Genomic DNA, 11,351 nt, shown 5'->3' with positions numbered 1-11,351 from the left:
CCCGGTCGATGCCAAAGTTTGCACACACACTCCCTGGAAGCCAACGATGAACCTCTGCCCCCGATTTTCCAGGACAGCCTGTTATAGCGCCACCAGGAGGCAGACTTTTGAAAAACACATTTTTTTATATTACTCCTCCAGATTCTGTCCAAAAATCCCGCAAAACGTTACACACTATCTTTATAGTCATGTGTTCAAGGCGGATCTGTCCGATATTTCATATTCCATCCTAATTGGCTAACATTGGCTTTCAAAGTTGGCAGGATTGGCCCGTTTTGAACAAAAAGCCTCAAATCATGAACACGGCGTGCAATTTACGTGAAATATTTCATGGACTTTCCTACTAGGCTGAGGAATATATTCTACCCTTTTCACATTGGCCTGTAACAGTGCCACCAACAAGTGGATTTATGCAAAACACATTTTTGGAACAAAATGCCTCAAATCATCCAATTGCCATCCAAAGCATAAGAAGAAATGTCACCCTTTTCACATTGGCCAATTATCCATGTTTTTCCCCGCCAAGGTACTGGGGCTCCTTGTGTGTGTGCTTTGCTTCCTTCAGGCCACACCATGTCTGCTTATTATAAGCAACCTTTGACTTGTTTTTTTTCTGTAAAGTCACTTGTAAATATATTGGTAGTTGCTGGTTGATGTTTTTTTTGGGCTCGATTCTAAAGTGTATAGTAGTTGCTTATTTGGGCTTGCTTCCACATTTCTTCACATCAAGGAACCCCAGATTAATATGTAATTGTCCACAGACAACCATCTGAACATATTTTGTGCCTTTTTTATTAAAATGTTTAAAAAATATTATGTTTTTTTAAATAACAGATGTACAACTTCACAATGTGTCGCTGTGAGCTTGTAGATCAGCTATTTTCATTTGTGGTTGTTTTCATGAATAGCTGAGGCCACAACCTGACCTGCCCTGGTGGAGACATGTGCCCCGAGGGGCACTTTATCTAGTTATACATGAAATCATTTGAACTTATACAAAAAAAAACACAGAAACCCCTTAGGTGTATACTAGAATTATCATTTATTGACATGACATCGCAACTGTTTTACAAATCTTCACACCATTTACAGCAAATATGCCCATAACAAATTAAGTGATGTTCAATTAATGTCAGTTTTTGCATATGTGTAAGCCCTTTAAAAAGGTTATTGAGTGAACGGACACTTCAGCTCTCAGGAAGAACTCTGGATTGACGATGAGAGACATGATTCTTCTGTGATGCAAGGGACAGGCAGAGAGAGAAAGAGGAACCATTATTACATTGAAATTACATCATTACAAGTCATTATATTTTGTCTGCATTTTAATGTTTCTTATATCATCTGATGTGTGATTCAGACATTTGACACTATTGTTTTAAGTGAGTTAGTGATTTTTATAAATTAGTAATGCCATCTAATGGTGTGGACCTACCATAACCTCTTGCAATGTCTTGTGCTATTCATTTACTATTTAGCTCCTTTTTCCAGCAATATGTAATTGTTATGCCTTATACATTACATACCTGTGCAGTATTTTTGGTGAAAATGTAGTGTTAGTTAAAAAGTTAATTACTATAAGATCTCATTGTCAACATGTTTTTATTGGGATATGATGTACAGTAGCCGAGCCAGTGTAATCACTGTAAACAACGCTGTTACCTGATAGTTTTAAAAGGCTTAAATATGCTTTAAAGTCGGGATCAAATGTCAGTTTTTAATTGTGTTTGCATTGTGGGATAGCTACATGCTATATTGTGTGCCCTTCACAAACATTTAATTAAACGAGACTCGAGTATGAAAAGCAGCTTCCATTGAGATTAAAATGAATAGGTAATCAATCATGGTTAGATGTCTCTTTCATTGGATTAAGTATGTACAGTACAATGCTGATAGCAGAGACCTTTGTGGTGTTAATGTGAATTTGCCAATAAAGTGGGTCTCAAGCACACCATTCCCTAGCTGTGAGAATGACCACAATCATTGATTTAGCCATTTGAAGATTAATGAACCAATAATTATGGATGGCGTGTATGATCATCATGCCAGTTTCTAACACTTTAGCTGATCAGAGGATTCAAAATTAAATATCAGCTACACTGCACAAGCATACAAAGTAGTAAGTACTGTATGGTGCCATTCCTTGCCTGTATAGAAACAGTACTTTGGACACTGAATTCCAAGTCCTTGGTTAAACCTCGTTATCCTGACGACATGTGGCACTCACTCTGCTACCAAAGCACAACACAATATTGGTCAACCTTGACTCACACTGATCTCACAGGGAAGATGACAGACAACTTACTGAAGAATACAATAGCACAGAGTGGCACAAGGGCGCTGCGCTGTCCAGGCGTGTGTCAACAACATAATCACAATGTGTGCACTTTGGAGACGAGTTGCATGTCTTCCCCCTCTCTGCCTTAGTTTGCTGTCTGTCTCTCAACTATCCTATCCATTATATATCGTTTGAGTTATTTAAATAGCACAATAATGTGTTACGTTATTTTGTTACCTGCCAGGACAAATGGAGATGACTCAATCACGTGCCCTAGGTGGCTGGTAGTACTCCTTTGTGGGTCGTGTCACTGTGCGTCTGGTCTGCCCATCTCCCCCACGACGAAACTCTAGTGAACTATCACTGTACCCATCATCTTCCTCCTACCAGAAAACATGCAATGCTGTTGTAGGTGCATGTAAAGTGATGTTGAACTTTGGCAGAATCTTGTGTTGTATAGCTACATGGGTGTGATACGAGTCAAAATATCACCTTCATCTGTTGCTTCTGGGCTCTGTGAGCAAGGAACCAGAAGTAGGGATTCCTTTCACCTGCATTGCATTGGCAAAAATCACGCTTTACATGACCGGCCAACAAAGTGCATTCTGCTCGAATGCAATATGAGGGAGAGCCAATGCATTTTCTGGCTGATGCCACGGAGTCGCCGCCAACACTCACAGCAGTGTTTTTCGCCGGCATCAGTCCGACACCTTACCCCAAAGACCCCGACCTCACAAGAAGACACGGGTGATTTTTAACCGGCCACGTATGTCGGGAGCCTGCCTCATAATCCCCCCCCCCCCCCTTCCGGAGAATGCACTCGCTCCTTCTGGCCAATACGTAACGGGTCCCGCTGCATACAGTGTGTGTGTGTGTGTGTGTGTGTGTGTGTGTGTGTGTGTGTGTATATTCACACGAATAATGGTGACATGTGCATTTTTGTTCTGTCAAGAGCAATATAACCAGCCATTTAACTTTTCCAAAAGTATATCTGGATGATCTAATGTAATTATTATTATTTTAATATAATGGTTGGTTTTCTAAATGTATGATTTTGGTACCCGTTTCTATACCCAATGAGATTGAATATCTATTATACAATAATTTACAGAATATGTGTGTGTGTAATAGTGTATCCCTCTGTCACACTGTCCTGGGTGTAACTTGGAAAGCGTACGACCAAGCAGTCTCAAACTTGGCATGTCTCTCATACGACTCATAAATGTGCGCTGCCGAATGACACTTTGGACGGTCCAACGGATTCCAAGAATCGAAAAACCACAAATATCACAACTATCTGTATCTGTTCGACCCGCAGGTCTGAAGTGTTTGGGAGATTGTAAGCACCAATTTCCCTGATTGGCCAAACCAAACAGTCGGCTTCACGGATTGGCAGAGCGTCACGTTTGTGCAGATAAGCTATAGTACACGTACCAGCTCAGTGGCCTTGTGGTTAGAGTGTCTGCCTTGAGACTGGGAGGTTGGGATTAGAATCCCGGGCCGGGTCATACCAAAGCCTCCAAATGGGACCCAATGCCTCAAGGGTTGGATTGGGGGTAAATCACTGCGACATACTAGCGTCATATCCAGGGGGTGTACTTGTACATCAAGCTGCTTCATGCTATAGAAACAGGAGATAAGACTCCTGCCATATAGAGCGTCGCAGTAGCGCCCCCTTTCATGACGACGCCAGGCCCAGGAAATAATTCCCAATGCATTTTTCCCATAGACATTTCAAAAAGTATTTATTTAAAGACCTTATAAGCGTCGTACAAACCCAACTCGAGTTGTGACAAATCATGACAACACAATATTTTAGACCAAACAAATAATTACAAAGAAGAAAAACAACAAAAAAAGTGTTGTAACCTGCCGTTTTCTTCTTCTTTCTAATTATTTGTTCGGCCCGAAAAAATGTGTTGTCATGATTTGTCACGACAAGAGTTGGCTTTGTACGATAAATACTTTTTGAAATGTCTATGAGGAAAATGAACGGAGAATAATTTCCTGGGCCCTGGTAGGGGGCGGGACTGCGGCGCTCTATAGAAATGTAGGTTCCGACATGCATGGGCGCTGTTCTAGTAACCTTTTTTTCCATCATGGAACTCAAAAGCAACAGATAAAGATGATTGACAACATTTGGACAAATATCATGCCAGGTAGCTACAGTAGCAACATACTTTCACTACTTCTTGACCTAACTCATCAATCCATTCTAAACAGACTAAACTAAACAATAAGGCCATTCGTGCAATGCAACCTCAATAGAAACAGGACATCACACATCCACTCAATCACCACTTAATCCTACTGACCAGAACACTGCACAACAAGGACTCCATTTGGGGAAGAGCCTAACACCCACTCCGCTGCCATAGCCACCTTAAAGAGATAGGCCTCTCTGAACAGACCTGTGTGTGTACTGCCGTCTGTCTGTATGTTAAAGAGAGGGGCCTCTCTGAACAGACCTGTGTGTGTATTGCCGTCTGTCTGTATGTTGTGTGGTGTCGTCTGGTAGTGTACAGTGTTGTGGAAAGGAATGTTCCCTTGGGGACCATAACATCTAAAGTCTAATTGCGGACAACAAGGAATCCTATTAAATCTTGGGCATTTGGGACGTTTAATTTTGTGTGTTTGTGTAACATAGACTGATATTGTCGCTGTCAGGAAGAAACCAAGCAGTGGGTGGACTTGTAAGAAATCACCAAAATGTGGCTTTTTTGGCGTGGTGTTAGGTATGGGTATAAGGTTTTCAAAAAGCTGTGCAAATGCGTTGACCCCTAGTGGTCGAGTTGCAATGAAACCACTATTAGATATGTTAGTAGATGGTTGATACCCCACATAATTGATAGAAGAGATTTTCAATGGATTATGTTACTATTGGGTGTGCTAAATAACATTTTATGAAAAACAAACATCTAGAAAGCATCGTTTTCAAGATGGCGTCCATGATGGCTGCCGGGAGCTTAAAATGGCTATGGTTTCATTGCAAACGGACCACTAAGTAGCGAGACAAATTAGTTTGCGATGGTTTTACCAAGTCCATAATTGTTATGATTTTTTACATATTAAATCCCAGGTAATAGCCATTTTACCTCCCGGCAGCCATCACGTAAAAAAATCACAACAATTATGCACTTGGTAACTGCTTTTTGGATTTTTAGATGCGGTTAGGTAAGTTTTCAAAAAAACATGGCAAACTAATTTGGCTGGTCGGTTTGCAATGAAACCATAGGCATTTTAAGCTCCTGGCAGCCATCGTGGACGCCATCTTGAAAACGATGCCTTTCTAGAGGTTTGTTTTTCGTAAAGATTTAGTATGTTATTTAGCACAAGTTTCGGACATGCAGTACAAGGTTTCTGCCAGACATCGACAACATAATCTTCCTCTCTATCCAGCAGTCAGCCACCACAGGTTGGGTATTGTGCAACAGGACATTGATTGTCGGCAGGCCACTTTGCTGAAGCCAATTAAGAGTGTAATGCTTCTATAGAATGTTTATTGAAGAGGTTCCATGCACAACAAGTTACCAGTCTTCATTCATTGCTCACCCAGCCGTCAGCATCCACAGGTTTGATGTTGTGCAGTAGGACCTCCTCACAGTTTCCGAAATCACTGAAGACGACCACGGCCGTAGAGCCTGATGGATGCACAGCGTCTATTCTGGCGCGGTAGAACTTTGGACACACAGAGAGAGAGAGAGACATCGAAACATCATCAGTCCTCCAATCACAATCATACCACTACTTATCCCATTTAGGCCTGACGCCGAAATAAATAAAGTCATCTGAAAGAATATATATTCAAAGATTTGTGCCACATTTTCACGATTTTTCAAAAATAGCAGACCTACAAGCTCGTAGCGCGCCACTCGGTGGGGCGCTATGAGCTTGTAGATCTGCTATTTTTCAATAGCTAAATAATGCTTAGTTAAAACACCAAAACGGGTTCCCGACCAGAATGGGTTAATTCAAATTGAATTAAACATGCTACAAAGACGCCTTCAGAACCACTGAATGAACACTACATTAGAATGTAGGCATTTGTGAAATAGCAAACATGTTGTGCTACAATCTACGATAGAAGGTGAACACATCAAACCTAGCATCTGTCTATAGTGTCTGAGGACAAGCACACGGTCCACATGTAATTAATATCCAACATCGACCGTGGGAAACAAATCCCATCATAATACATCTTAGTAGTCATATCACAGGCTATTTTTTTTTAATCTCTGACACGAATTAGACTGAACAGTTCCAGGCATCCCTATGTATTCACAAAGTTGACTAAAATTATATGGGGAAAAATGCAAAACAGCAATGCAATCTGTAGACCGCCAACTCTTACTCTACCTTGCTATCCTCCCAGTAAAGTGCCAAACAGTGGTCTCCAGGTTTCCAAAACTGCTCCATCATTTGACCTCTCTCCGAACCCTTTGGACCTTGACCTCTGCCTTGCCCTTGCCTCTTTTTAGGTCCAGCGTTCTGAGAGGTGTTCTTCTTGAGGAGCTCCTCCTTGTGGGGAGGAGGACCAGATGAGTTCATTAGCTTAATGGGCCCAGTCCTTTTGTGCTCCAAGTGTCCATTTTGGAGGTGAGGAGAGTCACCCCCTGCCTGGACATCCTTGGACGCTCCCACTGGCTGGATGTCTTTGGACCCTCCCCCTGCCTGGACCGAGGTGGGCCACGAGTTACAGTTCAATGGGCCGCTGTCCCTTTGGTGGTCCAGGTGCCCCGAGAAGGGCCGGTCATTCCTGCCCCTCCTCCTATTGTTGGTGGTGGTGTGGTCCTCATTTCTGCTCTCTACTCGCCTAGAGCCCCCTCTTCCATCTGGTGCGTTGGTGGTGTGGTCCTCATTTCTGCTCTCTACTCGCCTAGAGCCCCCTCTTCCATCTGGTGCGTTGGTGGTGGGGTCCTCATTTCTGCTCTCTACTCGCCTAGAGCCCCCTCTTCCATCTGGTGCGTTGCTAGTGGGGTCCTCATTTCTGCTCTCTGCTCGCCTAGAGCCCCCTCTTCCATCTGGTGCGTTGGTGGTGGGGTCCTCATTTCTGCTCTCTGCTCGCCTAGAGCCCCCTCTTCCATCTGGTGCGTTGCTAGTGGGGTCCTCATTTCTGCTCTCTACTCGCCTAGAGCCCCCTCTTCCATCTGGTGCGTTGCTAGTGGGGTCCTCATTTCTGCTCTCTACTCGCCTAGAGCCCCCTCTTCCATCTGGTGCGTTGGTGGTGCGGTCCTCATTTCTGCTCTCTACTCGCCTAGAGCCCCCTCTTCCATCTGGTGCGTTGCTGGTGGGGTCCTCATTTCTGCTCTCTGCTCGCCTAGAGCCCCCTCTTCCATCTGGTGCGTTGCTGGTGGGGTCCTCATTTCTGCTATCTGCTCGCCTAGAGCCCCCTCTTCCATCTGGTGCGTTGGTGGTGGGGTCCTCATTTCTGCTCTCTACTCGCCTAGAGCCCCCTCTTCCATCTGGTGCGTTGGTGGTGGGGTCCTCATTTCTGCTCTCTGCTCGCCTAGAGCCCCCTCTTCCATCTGGTGCGTTGGTGGTGCGGTCCTCATTTCTGCTCTCTACTCGCCTAGAGCCCCCTCTTCCATCTGGTGCGTTGCTGGTGAGGTCCTCATTTCTGCTCTCTGCTCGCCTAGAGCCCCCTCTTCCATCTGGTGCGTTGCTAGTGGGGTCCTCATTTCTGCTCTCTGCTCGCCTAGAGCCCCCTCTTCCATCTGGTGCGTTGGTGGTGGGGTCCTCATTTCTGCTCTCTACTCGCCTAGAGCCCCCTCTTCCATCTGGTGCGTTGGTGGTGGGGTCCTCATTTCTGCTCTCTGCTCGCCTAGAGCCCCCTCTTCCATCTGGTGCGTTGCTAGTAGTGTCAGGTGCTTTAGATGTGGGTGCATTGTCTTTGGGCCCTCTCCGGTGTGGCTGTTCAAACAATGAGCTGTCTTTTGTGGCAGGTTGAAAACCGCCGACCGTACCCCCACCACCGTCCCCATTTCTTGAGCGCTGGTGGAAAGGTCCAGCAGATTCCATCTGTGGTCGCGGTTCTTTTGCACGTGAGAACACAGAGAAGGAAGGAGCGCCCATGTGCTCGTCCTGTGTCTCCCGCTTGTCATTCTGCCATCTGTCATGGCCACCACGGGACCCCCTCTCTTGGCCCTTCCAGTGCTGAGCTGGGCCTGAAGTGTGCGGGGGTGCAGAGGAGGTAGAATTGGGCTCCTGGCCAGGTTTGGGAAAGTCAGTATCCCTGTGGAAGCGGGGCGGTCTGTCGTTCCTTTGCTGTCTGTTGTCGTTTTGGTAAGAGAACTTGGTGTGTGATGAGAAGTCGGAGTTGGAGAAACCCATTCTACCATCCTGGTATCTCTGAGGTGGCTGACTCTTTGGCTCTAAGAAACAACCACAGAAGAGGAAGAATGTGAACATGTAAGACTAGAATATTGACAAGAGGGTGACTGAAGGTTACATTTATAGGGGGGATAAAGAAAATTGTTTCTTTATTAGACCAATACATATGTTGCATTCTTTCTTGCAGGTTGCGTTCTTGTGTGCCCACTTAGTCATTATCAAGAAGCTGTAGCCAAACCAGTGCTGGAGATTTAGTGACTGAATTTGAAAAGGTATTAATGCCCCTCAGCACAAAACTGCCACCTGTCTGGGCAAAGTGGGCATTATGGTGATACTCATAGTTAACATCATACCGTAGTTAAGGAGATTACCATTTTATATTGCCCACTTGGCTACTAAACTGTAACACCATTTGCTTTTTTAACTTTGTGAACGTTGTGCCTCAACACTGGTTTCAATTAAGATGGGTTACTAGGTAATGGCATGTGTGTGGTGTGTGTGTGTGTGTGTGTGCGCGTGGGTGTGTGCGCATGCATGCATGGCATGCGTAGAATCAAGACTTATATTTTAGAACAGAGGAGACATTCACATTAAGACTTAATAGAAGAATAAGTCAATAAGTAATATCCAATATTACTACCCTTCCTCATTCAAATGATGTGAAGCCTACAGAGCTAGTTAAGGCAGACAACTCAAAGCAGCGCCTACCCCTTAAGAGGTGATGATCAGTCACATGAACTCTTCATCTGACCGGGTTGGGCCATTTAAACCTTCCTGCTTACCTGATCATTCCTTGGCTGCTCTGCAATCTCGCTGCCCTGCTGTGCTGTTCTGCTGCTGCTCGCTGTGCGTTTGCTATTTGCTGCATGCCGTGCTGCCCTATCAAGGTTTGCAATCCCTCTGCCTCCCCAGCATCCACCCGTGGGCTCTGATTCTATGATCCCCTTTGGGGTCTCTTCTCTAGTTCATTCCCCGTCATATCCATTTGGCAGATCATTTATTTATTAGAGATATTTTCACGCTTGCATGAAATGAATGAATTTGGACACAGCCTTCCTGTCAAAATATGTATACTTGCTTATGCGTATATAGATCAATGCGCAAATATCATATTTATGCTCAATATGTTATATTTTAATTCAAGAGTTGAGCTGCCAAAAATATGGATATTTTGAAGGGGACAAATACACTTTTTGGCGAAAATCTTCCAATATCCCTCTTGCTGTTTAAAAAATGGCCTTTGCTGGAAATCTCACGCCTCCATCAGGACTTGAGAAAGTTAATCAGGCGTGTTATTACCAATCAGAAAAACCATGTCACCCACCATCGACGGAGAAAGTTCCCATTTTGGATTCCAGGAAGTCAAAGAGAGTGCTGGGTCCAGAGGGCCTGCCTCCCTCCCTTCCTCCTTCCTCCTCATCCTCCATCCTGGACCTTCCTCTCCCCCGACCTCTTCCTGGAAAAACACAATCAGAATAAAACAAAATCAGACCAGTCTGAACTGAGTGGTGCTGTACTGTACTTGTGCTGTGCTGTGCTGTACTGTGCTGTACTGTACTGTACTGTACTGTACTGTACTGTACTGTACTGTACTAGCTCTCCTCCCTGGCCTGTGTGTGTGTGTGTGTGTGTGTGTGTGTCACTGTTGAGACACTGACACTGTTGCGCACAACAGAGAATGTTCCTATTCCTGGTTGTAGGATATTTAGTTCAGTATAAAGCCAGAATATTACCGGTGTGTGTGTGTGTGTGTGTGTGTGTGTGTGTGTGTGTACAGTCTGTGCACCTCTAGGTGGGGGCCTGCTAGGCTCTATTGGTGGTGTGGGAGAGGGTCTGTTGCCAGTGGCTCCGGTCAGCAGGCTATTGAGAGCCACTTCTAGGTTGTTGTTGTTCTCCATTAGGGCCTGGCGACCATCCTCTCTGTTAAACCCCATCTCCATGATGTCTCTCAGAGCCCGCTCGTCCACCTGTGTACCGAGATAATTACATACTGGAAAGTTACAGGGAGTGGAGGAACAGTTTAAATTGAAAAGAAGAAGAAAAGGGCACATTACATTAATACATCGTCACTGTCAGGCAAAACCTTGTAACCGTTTTCAGGAAATGGAAAGAACCTGTTGTTCCAATGGATTCAATGTAGTTATTTAGTCAAGTTTTCATTGGTTAAACTAGAAAAAAAGACACCTTTGGGGGCTTGGCTTGACAAAAATGTGGGCTTGGCATTTAATGCCTTGAGTTGACCACCATGCCACTTGATGTGATAATATAAAGTCTGACCTAACATTATTATATGTCCATCGCTTCAGTTCATTCATTAACCCATTTTGGGCGGGAACCCCTTTTGGTGTTTTAATCCATTTAGGCCTGACGTCGAAATTTAAAAAAAAATCTTTTTGTTTACTGAAATACCTATGTTTCTATATCAGTGGTGCTCAATATTTCATGTCAAGGACCCCAAAATTGATATGTAATTGGCCACCGACCCCCATGTGAAAACATGTTGTTCCAGGAACCCCTCAGAAGCAAAGATTTGAGTTAAAAACGTTCTGAAAGAATATATGTTCAAAGATTTGTGCCGCATTTTCACGATTTTTCAAAAATAGCAGACCTACGAGCTTGTAGATCTGCTATCTTTCAATAGCTAAAGCATAACATAATGCTTAAAACACCAAAAGGGGTTTCCACCCAAAATGGGTTAATCCGATTCTGTGAGCTGTCGTCATTGCAGTGGTGACAGGACATC

At 44.3% G+C, this 11,351-nt stretch overlaps 1 protein-coding gene across 2 annotated transcripts in view; it reads right to left on the bottom strand.

The window, feature by feature from the left end:
- Positions 1–1,023: 1,023 nt before the first annotated feature.
- Positions 1,024–11,351, bottom strand: part of tdrd3 (tudor domain containing 3) — a 30,915-nt gene continuing 20,587 nt past the window's right edge. The window contains exons 9-14 of one of the 2 annotated variants that reach the window (XM_079498005.1): positions 10,395–10,575; positions 9,933–10,064; positions 6,635–8,649; positions 5,831–5,956; positions 2,516–2,661; positions 1,024–1,235 (exon numbers count right to left, since the gene is read on the bottom strand). In XM_079498005.1, the coding sequence (XP_079354131.1) occupies positions 2,539–2,661; positions 5,831–5,956; positions 6,635–8,649; positions 9,933–10,064; positions 10,395–10,575 (2,577 nt within the window). In that variant the 3' untranslated portion in view covers positions 1,024–1,235; positions 2,516–2,538. The remainder of the gene's footprint in view (positions 1,236–2,515; positions 2,662–5,830; positions 5,957–6,634; positions 8,650–9,932; positions 10,065–10,394; positions 10,576–11,351) is intronic. The other variant, XM_079498006.1, reaches the window with a different exon arrangement.

The sequence above is a fragment of the Electrona antarctica genome (genome assembly GCF_951216825.1).
Source record: "Electrona antarctica genome assembly, chromosome: 3".
In the NCBI taxonomy this organism is placed as follows: Eukaryota; Metazoa; Chordata; class Actinopteri; order Myctophiformes; family Myctophidae; genus Electrona; species Electrona antarctica.
This window is presented reverse-complemented; position numbering and strand designations above follow the sequence as displayed.